Here is a 20341-nt window from a genome sequence, read left to right on the forward strand (position 1 = left end):
GGCATGCGCAGCTCATACTCCAAAGGAGGTTCTCCCGCGATAACTGTGTATATGAGATGATTGCAAGTATCTCAAAATATTCAAATGTTAAAGTTTCATCGATATATGCAATTTACAAAGGTGAGATTGTTCTTAAAATCGTAATAGTAAAACGTATTTTGGGAAGCTATATTTGTAGTTCTCTCTTCTCTTTCTCTCTCTCTCTCTCTCTCTCTCCCCCTCTCTTTCATATAATATATATATATATATAATTTATAAAAATTTAGATAAAAATTGGCAAAAACTTACACAGCACGGATCATTTTCAGAAAAGTGTCCGCCATACGACTCCCATGATCCCACTTATTGTGACATGCAGAATTGTTTATAGAAATAAATTTTTATTATATTCAATAGAAAAAATATCAAAATACTTCGAAATATAGATTTATTCGCAATTTGCGAAATCTATTGGCCGCTGTTTACAATCACTTTTCATTTGATGTACTTAAAAAGTTCAAATAAAAAGCTATAGCTTATTTCGAGTGTAAAAATTATTAATGCTTTTTATCTAAAAAGACTCGATTTTTTAAAAATAATTCTTCCAATATGTTTGATAGCACAATTTCACTACTATTATGCTCAAAACGTATAAAACAGTTAATTGTACGTGTTGTATTACGAATCGTAATATATATGCTCATGATATGCTTAGAAGATACATCAACAGCTAGTCCATATTATTGTGATCCATAAAAAAACCGAATTAAACTGACTAATTAACTTGACCTTGTTCAATGTTGAATTGCTTTATTTGTTCAAACACGACGAAACTCATCGCGTTTTTTGGCAATTAATGCGGCGCCGCTTGTCCATCATAATCCATCCAGCTTTACAAGTGTGCGTTTTGCAGGAAATTCTAATGAATGCTTAATGAAAGCGCACGTGCGTCATGGAAAAGCACGTTTCCTTTATAGGAAGCGTTCTTTGCACGATCGCATTTTTTCGCAGCATTGAAAATATTAATTAATCTTTCTGTAAAAAATTATAGATATTTGCCAAACAAAGTCAGAAAAAAATGTTGCTTTTTCACTTGCTGAGATTTTTAAATTACTTCATGGAAAGAAGAAAGTTTCTTTGGATGTCTTTGGCTGTTTACTGTATTGGAATGATTTTTTTTTTTTTTTTTTTAATTCTATTCATATAAAAAAACTCGAGTAAATCTTTTTACGCTTGTTTTCTCAGATTAAAAGTTATTTATTTAAAATGAATTTTCTGTAAAAAGTTCTTGCTACAATCTGTAAATAAATAAGTAATTATTTATTGACAATTACTTTTCTATAAAAAGTTCTTGCTATAATCTTTTGGAATGATCTGATCTCGTATTCTCTCTACGCAATGAATCAAATTACAATTAATATTTAAGGATTAATCCTAAAATATTAATGCATAAGTTTCAAACGCTACTCCTAAACCTGACGCACATGTGTTAAAGAATTCTCACAATCAATTTTAATATAGCGTCATATTTTAACTTTGAAAATATCGTCGTGCAAACATTCAACGTAAAATTGATCTTAATTACAAAACAGCTTAAAATCGTTGACTGTCTCACAAATCAACGTCAGCGCTCGTTCATCTCGCTTTATCTAATCAACAAAACTACGAAATTGAAACTCTCCTTGCCCTTTTGAAAGTTTTACAAATCTATTCGTAAATCCAGCTGTCACCAATCGTGCCACATTATCGTGAAAAAGAGCCGAAAAATGCTGAGCGAAGCGGTCATGATAAATCCTTCAGGTTATATGTCGCATCTAGACTCTAGACCAATAATATAGAAACTCCGAAAATAGCGATATTTTATATTTTTACTATTGTATGAATTTTTGCTATTGCAGAAATGTTAGTGCGAATTTAAATTTGTTTTTTTTTTTTTTTTTTTTTTTTTGTAAATATATTGATATGCTCTTCATAACTATTATGAAGAAAGTTTAGAAAAATTTTGAATATAATTGATGTTATGTTATCCTTACATTTTTATTTTTATTATCTTCTGGAATAATACAAAAATTATTCTAACTAAGCAATCTATTAAAATAATACATATTAATATCAATTATACAAATAATTTTATAACGTTCTAGAATTTAGAAATAATTATATTATCGCATAAAGGTTAGATCAAAGAAATAATGCTGACTGTCATAGACTCATTCAGAATGCATTATATTGCTTTATATTGCATTTATTACAGATACATTCTCTACATTTTAAGTATATATAATTATATATATTATTTAAGTATATAATATATGTATATATATATATATATATATATATATATATATATATATTTATACACTGCCTATATTTAAAAGGATGAGGTAACATTTTCACAATTTAATGCGAAGAAAAAAAAAAGGAAGCAAAAACGTAGGATGCTAAGAAAATTTTACAGCATCTTGATTGTAAAATTATATAATATATTTTTAATAAAGAAAAAAGAGTATATTTATTTATATATTTATATTATTTTTGAGTAGAAAAAGCGGAAGATCGCCCATCATCTAACAGTTCCAGAAAATCTGCAACGTTTAGTATTGGAAATAAAACCCACAAGAGTAGAATTCCAACAACTCAGATCGGACGAAACGCTATGCAAGTACGTTAATATTACAATACCTTGCCAAATAGTTGCTAAATAGTTTTATAGTTTTATAGTTTAATAAAGGAAGACCGTATACTTTGTTCTCAACGCTCCGTTTCGTCAAGACGCAACGTATTGTAATCATTAATTAATATTAATTCATTATTAATATTCGATAATAATTAATTAATTTATATTAATTATCCATAATAATTCACAATGTTTCTTCAATATTTTATTTTCTATCTTACACTTCGCATCAAATTCATTAATCTTTTTGCAGGGTGATTCACCAATGTACGAAGAATCTTCTAGCGGTATTAGCTCCAATAATAACTCCGCTCGTCGACCAAGCATGACTCCGAATATATCGTTGTATAACAGAAAACCAACGAATGCAATTACCGCGGAAAAACGACAGCTGGAGATTCAATATAGCTCGAAAAAGTTGCGATACGCGAATTTAAAAAGAACGCTCGCCGATAAACAGGTAAAACAAATTTTCGTGTATTAAGGCAGAGGACTTTTCTCGTTACTCTTCTTCTATGTTACTGCAAATTCTTTGATTATTGTGAATTCTAGGATAATTTTTTTTAATATATCAGATTTTAAGCTCTGAGCAAAGTCAATATTATAATATAATAAAGGAGAACAAAATGAAATTCTTTCCTGATGCGTTTCCAGAAAATCGCGCAGGATCTATATGACGAAATATCGAGTTTACGGGAGAAGATAATCACAGCCGGCGGCAAGGATCCCGGCAAGATCGAAGAACCAAAGTTATCTCAAGTTGAATGTCCCAAGCAAAATCCGCCGACGTCAATCGAGACAAACTTGCATGATAACGGACAATGGGAGCAGATCTGCATGGACGAGTCGATGGTGATCGGCGTGTCGCTGCTGCAAAATCAGCTGCAGAATCTCTGCGACCGCTCTCAAGAACTCTGTCAACGTGCCCTGGATAAGAGCTCGTCGTTCGCGTCTTTCGTAAAGTCCTGGCTGACAGAATCGCACCAGCAGGACGAGATGGATAATCGTGTCGATTGTAAAGTGTCGATTTTAGTGGATTATTCGAAAGCAGAGATGCAACAAACGATCCTCGCACAAAGCAACGAGGAACTAAAGATGCAACTGGACCAGCTGAGAACGGCCCAAAACGACTTTATCGCCGAATATGAGACGAGATCCTCAAATTTGCGCATTGAATATGACAATTATCTCAGGCAAATGAAGAAGGAGCAACCGAATGTCGAGTACAAGGATTTGCAGGAGCAGCTAAACGCTGCTTTGCAGAAGCTAAAGACGGAGCGTGACAAGGCGAGTCAAGGCAAGGAAAGAATGCGAATGATAGAATTACAGATGCAAAAAGCACGAACGAAGATTCGTGAGTTAGAGGGACATGTGGCTAACGAGGAGCTAAAGTCGCAGCAATTGCAGAACGGCATGAAGTCTTTGGAAGTTCAGTTAAAGCAAAAGGATCAGACAATGGAACTGAGAATGAAGGATATGAACAAAGCGCTGAAGAGTAGCGAGGATCTCATAACGAAGATGGAGAAGCAACGCAACACTTTCGAATCACGGTTGTCATTTTAATCCTTGTCGAAATATATCACAATTTTTCTTTAAGAAATCTAAGATCCAAACAATAAATTTAAATAAATTAAAAATTATATAAGATCTTTTAAATGAAATTATAGATTTCTATTGAAAATAGCTTATCTTTATCTTTCAATCATTTTTATTTTTAGGTAGATAATAAGATTGTTTACATATAATAAAAGCACAATCGATCCTTTTCTGTACGTGATCTATATTTTTTTACCCACTTTAGAATGCTAGAGCTCAAACAAAGGATGGTTCACAAAGAAGTTGAAGCAAATACTACCATTAAGGAATTATCAGAAAAGTTTGAAGCGATCGATAAGGAAATCAACGAAGAAAGAGAAAAAAGGTGAATAGTTAAAGCCCGCCTTTAACATTAGTTACCAGTTTTTTCATGTCACTCAATATTATTCTCAAATAAATATAATAATTATACAATTAATATTATTTTAATAGAATAAAATAATAATTTATAAATTATATACGCATAATATTTTATATGCTCTTTCTTTCTTTCTTTCTTTCTTGCGTTTGTGTGTGTGTGTGAATAAACTCTTTTCAATTCGCGATAAATTTTATTTTAAAAAATGTTACTAAAATTAGTTTCAATCAAATTCGTTATAGACAACAAGCTGAAAGCGCTTTAACAGAAATCGAAGAACGCTGCAAACATCTCGAAGAGAAAAGCCAGCTACTCTGCGATCTCGCAAATGAAAAGAGCAATAATATAGCTGTGACAGGTAGATAAGCTTAGCAGTTTAAAATATCGATAAAATCTTTGCAAATGTGTTTTGCATTCATAAATTCAAACGATATAAATGTGGACGTAATATTTATTCGTCGAAAGTTTTTATCTCGATTGTATTTTAGATAACAATCACACGGAAAACGAAATTTGTCTGTATAACGATTTGACTGCGGCCCGAGCTGAACTAGAACATATGAGGGAAAAGATCGAGCAACTCGAGAGGGAGAAGCAAGAGATTGTCACTGTGATGCATCAGGCGGCCGTTAGTTTACATTACTTTCGGGACATCTGCTCATATAAGAACTAAGAACCGTTCGATTCGTTCGCTCGTTAGACCGTCTTTATTTTCGTCTCTGTCAAATACTTGTCCTCGAAATTAGTTTCGATTATTCGTCTTTTTTATTCATCCGCAGAGCGATAGCGAAGATGAGACGAAGGATAAACTGGCTGCCGAACTTATAGCCAAGACCAATGATCTCCAGAATCTGTTGTTAGAACATGCGCAGCTTCAAAAGATCGCCAGATTCACGTAAGCTTTAACATTAGAACATTAATCCTATTAATATTACTAAATATATGTATAACGCATATAATTAATACTTTCATTTAAAATATGTAAATTACACAATATATATATATATATATATATATATATATATATATATATATATATATATATATATAACATCGAAATAATTAAACTGATCAATTTTTGTCATTTTACATGATACAGAAGCTAAATTGTTCTTGTGACAATCTTTCACATTTTTAGTTTAAAAAATTTACTTATAACTCATATTTTTTGAATTTGCAAGTCACATTATTAATCTTTGTTATGGATTGTGCAGGCAAGAAAGAAATGAAGTGCTCGAGAATCAGTTATCTGAAATTCAACGTCATCTTTACGCAAAATCGAAAGAGGGTGGCAAAACAGAATTCGACACGATCGAGCTTCAGCAGCAGGTCTGCGATTTGCGAAATAGTCTAACCGAGGCTATGCAACAAAACCAAGAATTGGAAACAACTCTGACTCAGAAACAGCTGGAACTGGAGCAACGTGATCGGGTGATGCGGGAGCAAAGCAAATTCCTTAAAGCCAGAGACGAGTTGTTGACTCTTCTCAAGGGAAAGCAGGCGAACGTGGATAATCTTGCTAATGAAAATTATGAAGATATCGATGAAGTAACATGAGTCACATTTGTCATTCTCTATCATTTTTTTTTTTCAAATCTTTTCAGATTCTTCATTCAAATTCTTTTAATCCATATTTAATCCATAGATTATAGAAATTTTAATATATTTATATTTCCTGATTTGCATTTTTGGGATCTTCTGATCATAATGTTTTGTGACGCATTAGTTTTCCCATGGATCATATTTTTCGGAGCTTAATAATATTGACAATTATTTCTCCAGATCAATAAGCAGATCGCGGCGAAGACTGAAGCAATCCAAGAATTGTACACTACGCTGGAGAACAAGCAGATGCAAGTGATGCGATTGGAGAAGCTGGTCAAGCTGCTGGAGGACCAGCAGGATCGGGCGCAGGCACAACGCACGCGGTTGGAGCATCGCATCGCTCAGCTAGAAATTAGCTTACGAGAGAAGAACAATAACAACCGGTATGTCATGAGAAAATATTCGGATGGTAAATCTCAGCCGAACATCATCAATGATAAACTGTCGCGTACGTTTTCTTGCGAGTCGAAGCGAGCGTTAATGAAAGCATCCATGCCAACATTTCGTCTTATCGATTCGCGTTCATGCGAAAGATCAGAATCATCGCATTATCAATATCATCACACTTCATCTATAAAAAATCAATTTCTTCCGCGAAAAGAATTTTATCTCGACGACTGGCGCGGTGTTTCTTCCGATAATGAAGAGGCTTTCGTTTGCGAGCAATGTCAACGCACAACTAATGAGAAATTGAAACATGACATAATCCGTCACGTTAAAGATCATCAAGTTCCTATTCGGGAATCCCTCTATAGTTGGCTGATGGATTCCTCGGCTTTAGAAGCCTTCGGTGAGCCTACGACTGGCTTAAATAGGTTTCATAACGAGCATAGCTCATTGAAGAAAGACACAGATTGCTTTTTCAGGATCGTTGATCCTATTATAAATCGCGATAATGATGAGGGCCGTAGCAGAAAGTCACATCGTCGTCGCGAACAGTATTGTCGTCGATATAGTCGTTTCTCAAAACGGTTTCTTCATAACACATCTCGTCAATGTTGTAATCCAATTATTCGCATGACATAATGTCATGATTTATCTTATAATTCGTGCATTGCAGTTTAAATTCTTAATGGATGGTTCATATATTGATCAAGTAATTATTTAAATAATCTACAATATATTTGAACAACAATTGCATTAATTTGAATTGAGAAGTGTTTCTTAGATTATATAATAATTACCATATAGTGACTGAAATATGATAATGATATACTTACATGTTAATAACTTTTTTTAGGAGCTCTAAAAATTTTATTAGTATTTGTAATTTAACAATTAATTCTTGATTTATTAACTTAATAAATTATGCTAATATCAAAACTTGCAAATGCCAATTATTTTTAATAAATTAATCGTTGTCATTATAGAAATAAGTAGATATCACGTTAATACACTCAAGATAGATCTTTTTTATGTGAATATTGCATATACCACATACATGCACACGCGCGCACGCTGTGCGCACTCACACATACACAGACAAGCTTTGTTCATCATAATAAAATTTCAAAAATTCTTAAACTTTTTCTCATCTCGAGGGTGTTAATATGGTCTGTTTTAGTAGGCTAGGTACTTCTTCTCTATTACATTATATGTTCATATAACTTGACAACAGAGTTTCTTACAGAGTGCCTAGCCTTGTAAACAGACCAACTTTCAATTTTGCTATATTTCTGATAATCTAATCTTTTATGTTTTAGGACTAAAGCTTTCGGCATCCTATAAGAAACTCTGTAATCATCGACACATCGTATAAGTATCGACCTGCAAGTCATATTAAATTTAACAAATTATTTACATGTGCATATATATATGTCTGATGGACATATAAGAGTATACTTAAAATTATATATAAATTATATATAATTTTATATATTTTGTAGTTATTACTATATTTCGAGATGTTTAACGTATTTATAAATGCGCTGTTTTGTAGACTCGTTTATTTTATATAACAACATTTATTTCATTGATTAAAAATATATACATGAAAAAAATATATATGTATTATATATTACACATATTGCTCTATATTCTTCTTTAATCACTATCGCTACTACTCGAATATGCACCTAATAGTGACAAACTGTTACTTACATTAGTTGATTTAGAGACTATATCTGTATCCGAGGTACTCGTCATGTTAGGTGTTTCGTCCAGTTGCGAATTAACGAGAATAGTGCTTGTGGACATTTTATTTTGTGTTGATTTCGCGTTTATCTTTATACCAATATTACTTTTTTTGACTAAATCCTTCTTGTTGAATAATAATCCTATATTTTCCGACCACAATGATACTTTTATAGATTTCGAGGAATGTTCAGAATCTTCCTGCAAATAACAAATAATTATAATCATCAGTTTTAATATACACTTTATTCATCAATTCTTTTTGAAATTGAAAATAATAATAAAAAGTGAATAAACTTTATTAAATATAAGATCAACTCACTCTTTCTTTATCATTTGTTTCTTCTGTTTTAAACATTTTTCTAACAGGTTCAACATTTTCTTCTTCCTTCACTTCTTCAATTTTCTCTTCTACAACAGTTCCAGTCAATTGTCTTTTACCAAATATAGATTTAATATATTGTTCGTCCAATTCTTCTTGTTCTTTTTCTGTCCTCTGTCTAGCAGTCTGTGTATCATATTGTTCCAACATTTGATCATAATCTATAGTCTGTTGCCTACGATTTAAATCCTTTAATTCTTCCAAAGATTCTAATAGTTCCAGTTCCTGTTTAGACTGGAGCGTTCTTTTTTCCAAAAGCTTCATTGGATTGGTCGCTTCCTCTTCTTTCTCCTCATCTTCCTCTCTTTGAGCTTGTTCCTCAGCTAGTTTCAGTGCCATAAAATTTCTCGTGGCACCTGCTTCAATCTCGTAATCTGTATTCTTAGGATCCGTCTTAAAGGATATCTCTTGCAGACAGCGAGTGCACTTAATGTAAAATCTGTAGATGCGTATGCCCAGATAATCGTCACCTTCGACGTCCTCTTTACGCGCATTAAATTTCTTGCCCTTATAGATATATTCACCACATGTTTTGCATCGCATATTAAACGGTGCCATTAATCGTACAGTGTATTGGCGATTTCTCGCCAATTTCATACGCGGGATTTTCGACGGATCAAAATCTGGTGGATAATATTTCTAAAGATACACACAAAAAGATAGTTTTATTGAAATATGAAGAATATAGACATACCATAAACAAATAATTAATCATCTTAAATTTCATACTCACATTTAAAACTTTACGCTCCGACATTTTGTGGCTTTAATTCGTATATTATACGATGTACGATCAAGCTTCGAAATCTATGGAATCTCTTAAAATAATTCATACAGTGAAGTGACAAAATTCGAAAACTTAGGTTATATTAGCGCCGTGAACTTGTGGATTCGTTCGACGATCTTATCCGTGGGATAAAGTAGCGTTCGACCAATCAGGACAAAGGGAGCAAGATTTCTTTCCTATGTTATCTAGAGATGTCGCCACTTTGATATTAAAGTGACGCTGTGCGAAGTCACGCGCGTCACTTCCGCCGCTCATTTCGCGGTATTTAACGCAAGTGTACTTTATTGTGGCGCGTTTAAGCTTATTTCATAATGCGATAGCAACGATTTTTCACCTGGCAGAGGAAAATATAGCATGGAAAAATGCACAACAGTGAGTAATTATAAATTTCGAGTGTAAAAAAACATTATTTTTGCAAAGATTAAGAAAGTATTTGTCGTAGGTAAATTAATGCGTGACGGCAGATAGATTAACCATAGCAACAAAATAACCAGGTAGCCATAGCAAATAATAATAACGGTAAGTTAATTTAAAGTAATAAATATATAACAATGGTAGAAAAATCGTACGGATTTGTTCAGCCTATTGCGCAATCGCACAATTTCACACATATTGTATTTTTCTAAGAAAGGTCAACATCACATTCTTAAAAAAAAAAACAACATAAAAACTAAATAAAATGAAGGAAAATTTCCGATTGAAATTTCCTTTACTCTCTATTGCTTTCCTCCCTCGTGTTAAACATGTGTAAGCGAACAGAAATTGAAAGCCTTTCGATATTTTATCTTTCCTATACGTTTTTCCGACGCCAACGATTATCGCTAATTATCGGTCATTAGTAATAACCGTGAGATCAATATATACAGTTCAAGAAAGTTCCGTCTCATGATGAGAGATCACTCGAAGTCCCCTTTAGAAAGACCTCCCCGAATGTTTCCCGCGCTATTCCTTCTCTCGCCTCTTTTAATTTTTTACACCGCTCACTAACATAGATTTAATATCCCGCGGATATAATGTGGCTATTTATGTATGTGTGTGTATACATATGTGTGAGACCCTTCCACCCTCTCCCCGAAACGATGAAAGAAACGATCGTGTATGAAAGCATCTTGATGCCCTTCGCGGAATGGAATTCAATTCGGCGTCGTATACGCTGTACAGGCGAGGTTATTATTCAGCAAGGTGCAAAGATACCTCGGATACGTCGACTCGGGTCAGTCGATCGCCCGTAAGAACCGGCAAACAAGAGCTTTGTGCTTCGGTGAGGTATTGTGTCCGGAAACATCGCGAGCCGGCTTCGCGGAATTAGAAGAATACGTCTACGTACACGCATTATAATCTGTCCGTACATTTCGAATACATTTCTCCTAGGATTTGCATACGTGTTAGAGTTCGGTCTCATTGTCCGTAGGTTGTCTTTGATTAACCGCACTTTCCTTTATGACAAGTTAAAATTCTGGCGTTCAATAGATTTTAATCTTAACAAAAGCGGAAGAAAGGATATTTTTATATATTAAAAAAAATTAATTTAATTAAACAAATCATTTTCTTTTCGACGCGTTCCTTGAGATCCTAGATCTCAAAAAATATTACTAAATAATTTTCAAACGAATCAAAAATTTCGAAAGAATGCGTATGCGATTATAATTTGCTTGATTTTAGTACTTTAGTACAAAAGAGGAAAGGGGAAGTTTTATATTGATATATAATAACACTTTTATTAGAAAAATCCCCCAAAAAATATATTTCACAAAAATACGAGTGCTTCTTTGGTTACAATTACCTTGATTTTCTATTAATTATGCATCTCTCTCTCTCTCTCGTTATTAAATTTTGTAGAACTATAATATTTTTCTACACAATATATATCTTCTTTTTCTTTCATTCATTAAAAGACTCATTACTTGTTATTTGTCGCAAATCAATTGATTAAGTTAATAATACGTACGACGACTTCACATCTTGTCTCCTCGAATAGAACGTTTTCTCATTTTTAGATCCGCTCTTCTAACGTGATTTCACGGCAATAAATCAAGAGTGTGCTTTTAAAAGCACACCGCTTAAAAACATTTCTAATTCATGGTCGATAAGCCTGAACGTATTTTTCCTCCGGTCAAACCTACTGCATTAAGGATTTTCAGTCATTGGATAGCTCTCCCTTCGAGTCTCACGGGCGATGGTGGTGTGTATCGCATCCACCCCCGTAAATGTAGACCGCTGAATCCGCAGGAAGGACGAGAAAAAGAAGGAGAATATGAAAGAAGCAAGCGAGAAATAAGGAGGTTCTCCGCATAAGAATATTTCTCGGAAAGCCGAAAACTGAAACATGAGCTGTGGCCGGGATTCTCTCTTCTTCTTCATCATCATCTTCTTCTTCTCCTTCTTCTTCATCGAGAGGGATACCGGCGACCCTCTCTGTGACATCGGAGATCGCCGCCACTTCGCAGTGACCCTCCCTTTTCCCCCTTCCGTTCATTATTTTTCTCCATTTTTATTATATTTGTTTTTCTCCATAAGCGAATATGGCGCAATTCTTTATATTACACGAGAAAGTCATTAAGTATATGTCACCCTATTTAGTGATTGAGACGATGTAATCTCTCTCTCTCTCTCTTTTTTTTTTTTTTTTAAACAGCTGGATGTTTTTTTATATTAATCAATCTATTAAAAAATATGAATAAAAAAGGATTGATTTAATTATTCAATTCTTATTGCTGGACTTGTCGGTCGCGCCAAATTTCTCAGAAATCCGTTAGAGCTTAAACCATTTGTTCGTCTCTTGAGTCTTTCAAGCACTTTGAGGATATTGTCGGCAAGCATCGTTCGAAAATCCGTATATTCTTAAAGAAAATCTTGGAGACACGTTGCACACTTCAGTCAGGTTCCTCTCGTGTCTACCTGAAGATTCCCACAGGTTGAGAATTTCTAGTTGAATGGCGGGAGTAGTATTGAGACAGTGACCTGGTCCATGGGTAAACATATTCAAGGTTTTCAAGGAATGTATTGCCGTCTTTACATACTTCACGGTGTGTCTCGATCAAAACGAGTCGGGCACCGTGTAAAAATATTCTTCCACGAGCAAGTGGCTCTCATTATTCATCGCGATCATTAGCCATTTTCATTAAGCACACGTCCTACGTATTATTATCTCAATCAAATGATTTGCGACAAATAAAAAGTAATGAATTTTTTTAATAAATGAACGAAAAGAAAATTATAAGAAGTTACAGTTCTAAATAAAATTTAATAACGATATTATTTCTTTTAGCAACGAGGGCGGAGAGAATATGCATAATTTATAGAATTTAAAAAAATATCTCAAAGAAAGTTTTAAAGAATTTTCAATTGATATGTAATATTCCTTTTAATATTATTGACGTGTAAAAAATAACCTACATTCGATAGCACAATCAGAAAGAAATTTATAGATCGTATCTCCGTACACTTTTTAAATATGCAAGAACGGTAATATAATAACTATTTCAATATTAATTGGAAATTCTTCTAAAAATTGTCTTTAAGGGATGTTTAAAAATTTTATTATGAATTATACACACATCTCTCTCTTTTTGCCTCTTACCTCTCCTCATTAATTATCGTTAAAAGAAATATTATTAAATATCAATTAAATTTAAAAAAATTGCCACTATCATTTTTAAAAACCTGGCATGTTTTTAAAGATCCAATCGTATCTGATCGTAATTATATATACGCGCGACCTATTTCCCTTTTTTCTGTCCCCTGTTGCGTACGCGCTATCGCTGACTTATGATTATTGGTCATCGCTATGATACAAACACCAGTTTGTACGGTCGTAATACGAGATACGCGCACTCGGTCTTACCTGCCTGCCTTACGCGATAGAGGAAACGCGTCGTGCGCGCGATAAGACGCTTCGGCCAGGTGACAATCACTCATCGCTTAGTAGTACACTGTATGTAATTCTTACGTTCCAAGTACGAGAAGCGATAGCGTTATTTGTCGTACGCAACTAGAAGGAAACAGAACACTGTGAAACACTGTCGAGCGTGAGAAATCATTCATGCCGGCGACTGTAATAGCTCCTACGTGTTATTCTGCAAAGACTAAATGAATTGGAAGGAAAAGTCAGGAATACTCTCTCTTGTATTTTAGCTGTCCATAATTATTTTATCTCCTAATTGGAAGAATAATTGGAGGATACAGTATAAAACAATATTATCAACAAGTATCGAAAGCGAAGATGTCGCTCGATATTTCGCGAATATTTAAACAATACGATTAATAGCAGTTTTAGCTTAGTCTGTATCGGGTCAAAATGGATTCTTCTTCTACAGAAATGGATCGGGAAAAATACTTCTCTCGGGTCAGAAAAAAAACATATATCTCTCGACGGTCTTGAAGATTTTGGGATCGGCGTGTATTCGGTTACCAAAGACTTCGTCTGTGAAATCTTGTTTGATCCCACGGTCGGACTGGAAGGAAGAAAGCCTCCGCGATTCGTACGTGATAAACGAAAAAACTTGCCGCGTAACTGCAGCACCTACGTGACACCCTGCTAAAGAGATTATCGGATTCCTCTCTCCACTTTCTGCTTTCCGCCTTCGCGTTCTCTACCCCAAGCATGAAAATATTGGCGAAATGAATGGATACAGACTATTGCGGATCGAGCTTCGCGCAAACGCGCTCGTCGAGATGTTCGACATGCGATCGAAAGAAGTGCGAGAAATACCGCAGCAAAGAATAAGGAGACGGAAATAACGAAAAATATATAGCCGTATTTGGTTTCTCTTATCGGATATTTGCACGAGCTTCAAGTTTACTTAAAAAGAATACCAGTATTTGAAACTATATATAAACAATTTGTCGTGAATACGTTTTCTATACCCGAATCATCTATTATATTGTTAAATTAAAGTTAATAGAATTTTTATTCGAATAATAATAAAAAAATATATTGAATTATTTATTTTAAAGATAAATTTAAGATATTTATAATAAATTTATAATTATTAGATTATATATATTTTTTACTTATTCTACAAATATAAAAATGCATTTTTATGTCGGTAAAAGTATATAAAATATCTTTCGGAGTATTTATATTACATATCGTTGCAAATCGAGATGTCAGTTATCCCTTTTCCCGAATATTCTTTCGAAGTTTTAAATCTTCTCGGACTCGCTTCCCGCTGGCGCTGAAAATGGAACAGGACGAGATTTTTCACGGCGATCCCTTTTTTCCTCGGCTACGCGGTCTCGGTCGGACGCCCTACGGCTCGTTCGCACTGCTCAGGATTCCGAAGCGTGCGCGCGCCCCCCCGCATCGCCGGATTCCTGCAGATGTATCGCGCCGCACCGAAACAATCGCCGTTGCATTCGGGGCACATCCTGATGGGACGATTTCGCAATTAAATTAATTGTCGACGTGGCGACCTTACGACGTACCGATCGGATAACCCGGAGAACCCCTCGCCGCGTCCGCGGCACTTATCGATACCATTACTCACTTGGTATCGGATGCACCGATATCGTTTCGTTCGCTCAAAGATATATTTAATGCCGAAAGCAAGATATCGATATTGCGGTGCTATCGAGTTTTGGAGAATATATCACCTTTACGAAAATACAAAGCACCCTCTTCTATCGATATTGATATTTTTTAGTTTTTTAAATAAATTTCAAGCAATTTTTTTTTATATTTTCCTACACACATATCGAGCATTTTTTTTAAATATTATTATTAGAGTCGCATTTATATCGTATATTTAGTACATAAAAGATTTTTCTGTTAAAAGAATTTATGAAATAGTCAGATCTTTATGTGTGCATTGAAAAGATTTCGATGCATCGACTCAAACGTTCCTTTACGTTCCTTATCGTGAAATCTTTAATAATTTTTATTAAACCATTGAAATTCCTGACAATTTCACGCAATAGTTCTCTAATTGCATGATATAAATCTGATGAAAAATAGCGAGAACGAAAAATGATTAACGGCGAATGGCGTGAGAGCAGCAAGCTTGTGCGAAACACGTGGGGTGCCGCAAAGATGCGCTTGCGCAAGAGGTCAACACACGTTCTAATCGCGCTTCTGTGATTACCGGAGACCCAAAGAATCATGTTATCGTTAGTAGCGTTGTCAAGCGGTTAGTTTAGCGGCTTTCGCGACGAATTTTTTCTTAGCGATTCAGGATTTGCGACCGGGGCAGGGACGACCGGTTTAACCAGACTGGCCGCGACTGATTTCTAAATTGATCCTTTTGGTATCCGGAGCTCTTTAAACGCAACGGGTCCAGTTTCCACTCTGGTCCGTTCATAAGTTGCGACGAAGGATCGAATAATTATCTTTGCTTCGAAATTGTAGCGAAGATTCAGAATTAATTCACTAAAAAGATGTCTCGAAGTATGAAGTAGTTATTATAGAGAAATAGTTATCATACTTATCGATAATTAGTGATTAACTCATAAGCTTTTGACATACAATTTCGAATATTTCAAAAATATATTCTTCTTGTTTAAATACAATATCAGAAATCATAAATTACACACACACGCACACACACGCATACATTTATAAAAACAAACCTAAAACAATTTAAAGAAAATAATTTCTGAATTATAAGAAATATGTAGAGAAAGATTGGAGAATTTTAGTGAATGAAGCTTTCGAAATGCAAATAGAGAAACTTAATATAAATAAAATTTTTTTTTTTAAATTCAAAGTAAATATTTCAGATTTCGAGTATACCTTTCTCTCACGCAAAAAAAAGAACAGTTTAGTCGATATTATTTTGTTTATAATGTAGATGAATTATATGAAATTATTATAATTTTTATTAAATTAAATAAGGGTTAATTTTTCCATAACACTTGGACGTTGTCCTCCAAAATTCTCCAGCTCTTCATCCCTCCGGTTGTTGATTAACGACCACTATGGGAAGCGCGGGTATTCGGGTACAATGAACCCCCATTAAATCGCTAACATTGTAGCAGCGTCCGAAAGGGATTATTGAGCTCGCCGCGGACAAGATTGATCCCCGACCAGGCGAGGCATCCTTTTGGCAAAAAACCGTGCGAAAAAGCGGCATTATCTTCACGAGCGCAAACGCGAGCGTTCTTTAGTGATGTTCGTCGTGCCGATACTTCCTTGTAATTTTCAAGCAACCCATATACCCGTTGCTTGAATAACGTTAACATTAATATCTATATTAGAATAGTTAAGATTATCGCGAGTTTCGCAAGAATCTTTTGTATCGAATTCATGTTAATTTAATTGAATATATAACATGATGTATATCTTAAAATCGACAATATAATAGAGTTTTGTCTACATATGTAAATAATTTTACTTACGCCTTTATCGGTTCTTTTATTATTATTTTATACTTTTATTATTATTTTAGAATTTTTTTATTCCTTTTACTTAAGAATTGCCAATGGAAAGACTTGCGAAAGATCGATAATCGAAATTTGTCATCAAGAAATATATATATGCATGTGTAAAGACTGTAAAAATAGACAAGGCGAGTCGAATTCAGGGATATCGAATCGTAAATATGCGCCGTTCCACGAGAGATGTGCGAAACGTGAAATTTTACCGAGCGGAGTTTCGAACCGAACCTATCGTACGATGCTCCGGGGCAGAATGATAATTTCGCGCCCTTACGGCATGTAGTGATAAAAATGCCGAGAGAATGGCTTGCCACGACCTTGGCTCTCTCGTAAAGCTGATGTCCCCGACATGATGTCTTTTCACAGATTAAAGTCCATCATTATCATTCTCTCTTCGAGAAATTAAAGAGATTATTAAAATTTGTTTCTCTTATTCGCAATATTTGGAAATTGAGAGTAATTTAATATTATACAGAATACAGAAAGACAGAGAGAAAGAGAGAGAGAGAGAGAGAGAGAGAATGAGGAAAAAATGTTCTAACAATATTTTATAACTCATCGGTCATTCGCTATTCGCATCTGCGAGCGGTACTGAGGAAAAATTCGGCAGATTAAAAGAAACGAATGTTGCGTACTGTTTATCTTATCTTTTCTGGAAATGGTCCGAAAGGAATATTGTTAAGACGGTATGTCGCCGGCTATAAATAAAACATGATACTCTCACGCGTCGCGAGTGTATCGCACACAGCATAACCGGATGACGACGTGACTCTGTCTGGGATAACTTTGCAACAGAGATCGGCGTGGTCTGATCTCTCTCGACTTGTGAATGACAGCTCGCGATGGTGGTAGTGCGTGGTGGTGACGATACATGATCACTGCGCAGAATACAACAAAGGAGCTGGCTAATCGAACACACGTGCCCGTATCTTCTGCGTCCGCGCACCGGCAACTCTGTATTCTTTCTCGATCGGGCGATCAACAAACACACGAGTTCGTGCTTGCTAACGAATCGCGAATGTTTGTGAACATTCGATCGAGTGTTGGATACATAGTGACTTTCGCGAATAAAATGTTGCGAGAATGTATGAATGAATGAATGAATGAATGTTGTAATTTTTTCCTTTAGTCAAGAGTCGTCTCTTGGCCGATACAACATCGTCTTCTGAATTCGCAACATGCAAATATTGCGAATTTATTTTTCCAAGTAATAGACGTTTGTTAAAGTATATTTTTGGTATAAGTTGAAGATAGATAGTAATCTCTAAAAATTGATATAGGATTCCGGTAAGCAAAGATGAAGATCTTCCAGAAATTTTTAAAAATTAAATATTAATAAATATCAAACATTATTAAGGTAAAGATTTATTCATATCAATCTTTTCCAAAATAAAAAATTAATTTCTGTTATTTCTTTATATTTTTGAATTTTTATGGTTCTGCATATTTTGATCATTCTTGAAGTTTAATTTGCTGAAAAAATAAATTTTTTCTTTTTTTAATCATTCGTAACTCGAGAGTTGTCGATGTTCTACACTTGTTAAAGGATAAATTGTTCTTGCTCTTGATAATATCGCTGCTTGACGATAAGATCGGTGCACCAAATACATCAATCGCGATATAAACAGTATCGAGTATATTTAAAATATTTATAAGAGGAAACGCCGATTTGCTAGAATGTGACGAAAGAAGAATAAAGGAGCACTTTGTAATATCGACATGATTAAATGAAGTAACGAATGGTTGTTGCAATAAAGGGAGGATGCCATAAACGGTACTGCACGCCTACACTGGCCAGACAACCTCGAACGGTACACTCGCGGTCCAAGGTAATCACACGAAAAGTCGTGTATTTATCAGGCCGTTTCCCACGCCCACATATTCGGCATGAAAGTTATCACGATGTGCATATATTTATATACAACTTATTCTTTATTCAAAATTGATATTACCCTATCAATTCATTTCATATCTCATGAATGAAGATAAATTTGTTATTACATTTTTTTTTCTATTCAAATGTCTTGTTTATTGTTCAAAGTAACGTTTTCGTAAAAATTATTACGAAATAAGAAGCAGAAATCTCAATTGCTATTCTTAGAATTTTTGACGCTTATGATTAATATTGCGAAAATTATTGCGGATTGATTTTATGAATCTAAAAAGAAATTGTTTTGATATAAAAAGATTTGTTGCACGATTTTTTTTTTTTTTTTTTTTTTTCACGAATTTCTATAGGGTCACATTGGATATTCGCGAATTCGTGTACGCATTGTCGCGCGCACCGTTGTTCTTCCTCATCAATTTACAACAGACGCATCTTCGTAATTGGTATGCATTCTGCTTCACTCGATCTGTCTGGTAGCATAGTATCACACTGGCTAGTATCACGTTTGTTTTTTCCTTTCTTCTTCTTCTTCTTCTTCTTCGTTTATATTTTTCAGCTAATGAGAATCCCGCCAAGTTAACGGATTTATTATCAGCATTTCAGATTTCTTGCGATTATATATAATATCTATATTTTTTTATATTATTTATTTCACGATATGCAGAAGACGCATTACTTTTTATTTTATCGAGTAGAAAAAGAGTTGCGATTTTTCACAAATCTTTTTCTAATGATAGACTTACGTGAATGATATTTATGTGCCACTCGTACATGCACTCACACACACACACACACACAAACACAAACATACACAATTAACCTTTAACATATAGTATGTCAATCAATGGTGGAGTTGCTCATATTTCTTGTATTTATGTTGCGAATATTATTTATGAGCACTTATTTATAATTTTTCAAGTCCTAAATTATCTAGTTTTAACGTTGCTTTTCGACTAATAATCGAACACGCATTTATCATACGATCAAGAAATATAATTCGACGTAAAGATTTAACGGTATAATAGATATAATATCGCAATTGAAAAGTTAAAATAATTATTTTTCTTCAATAATAAAGAAGAATTCAAAGAACATCATATTATAGCAAGAAAAATAAAAATTTCAATTTGTTAAATAAATTATGGCATAATTTTCCTTTACATTTTTCGCTATAATATACTTCCGAGCTTGATTCCTCTGGAATTTTTCTTACATTTAGGGAAGGGGGATGTTGCCAAATTAATATATCATTCGTTGTTCGCGCACATTCGTTGTCATTATATAACACCGCATCTCTCGCATCCCTCGAGGAATGCGAGCCTCTTGCGTCTACCGGATCCGATGTCGGTTTGTTCTCTCTTTCTCTCTTCCTCTACCGGTTAATACCACGCGCCTCGTGTGTGGCACACGTGATTTACATGTGAGCCGGCGGCCGGCAACGGTGCGACGGTGCGGTGCATGTGGCTTTGTGTGGTGCGAGCGCGGACGCGAGCGTGTACAGGGGCCGGCGTCGTCCAGGCTTTTATACGTGGAAAAGGCGTTAGCCGGTGCAGGCAGGATGT

The 20341-nt window shown here is 34.5% G+C and overlaps 2 protein-coding genes across 3 annotated transcripts; one reads left to right on the top strand and one right to left on the bottom strand.

The window, feature by feature from the left end:
* The first annotated feature begins 1745 nt into the window (after positions 1–1745).
* Positions 1746–7943, top strand: LOC138941879 (putative leucine-rich repeat-containing protein DDB_G0290503). The gene is made up of 11 exons (XM_070311828.1): positions 1746–1779; positions 2523–2641; positions 2910–3116; positions 3311–4206; positions 4458–4577; positions 4853–4968; positions 5099–5238; positions 5390–5505; positions 5825–6158; positions 6393–6598; positions 7919–7943. The coding sequence occupies exons 1-11, from the start codon at positions 1746–1748 to the stop codon at positions 7941–7943; spliced, it is 2313 nt and encodes a 770-aa protein (XP_070167929.1).
* Positions 7944–8161: 218 nt separating this feature from the next.
* LOC138942445 (splicing factor YJU2) lies at positions 8162–9633 on the bottom strand. Of its 2 annotated transcripts, none has more exons than XM_070312694.1 (3): positions 9464–9633; positions 8671–9353; positions 8162–8549 (listed from the first exon to the last, which is right to left on the bottom strand). In XM_070312694.1, the coding sequence occupies exons 2-3, from the start codon at positions 9325–9327 to the stop codon at positions 8259–8261; spliced, it is 948 nt and encodes a 315-aa protein (XP_070168795.1). In that variant the 5' UTR covers positions 9328–9353; positions 9464–9633; the 3' UTR covers positions 8162–8258. The 2 variants fall into 2 exon arrangements, with proteins under 2 accessions (XP_070168795.1, XP_070168787.1); XM_070312686.1 differs by having other exon boundaries at positions 8671–9369.
* Positions 9634–20341: the final 10708 nt, after the last annotated feature.

Source organism: Polyergus mexicanus, unplaced genomic scaffold (assembly GCF_030449975.1).
Source record: "Polyergus mexicanus isolate NDT 795.1 unplaced genomic scaffold, iyPolMexi1.0 SCAF_2, whole genome shotgun sequence".
Classification (NCBI taxonomy): Eukaryota; Metazoa; Arthropoda; class Insecta; order Hymenoptera; family Formicidae; genus Polyergus; species Polyergus mexicanus.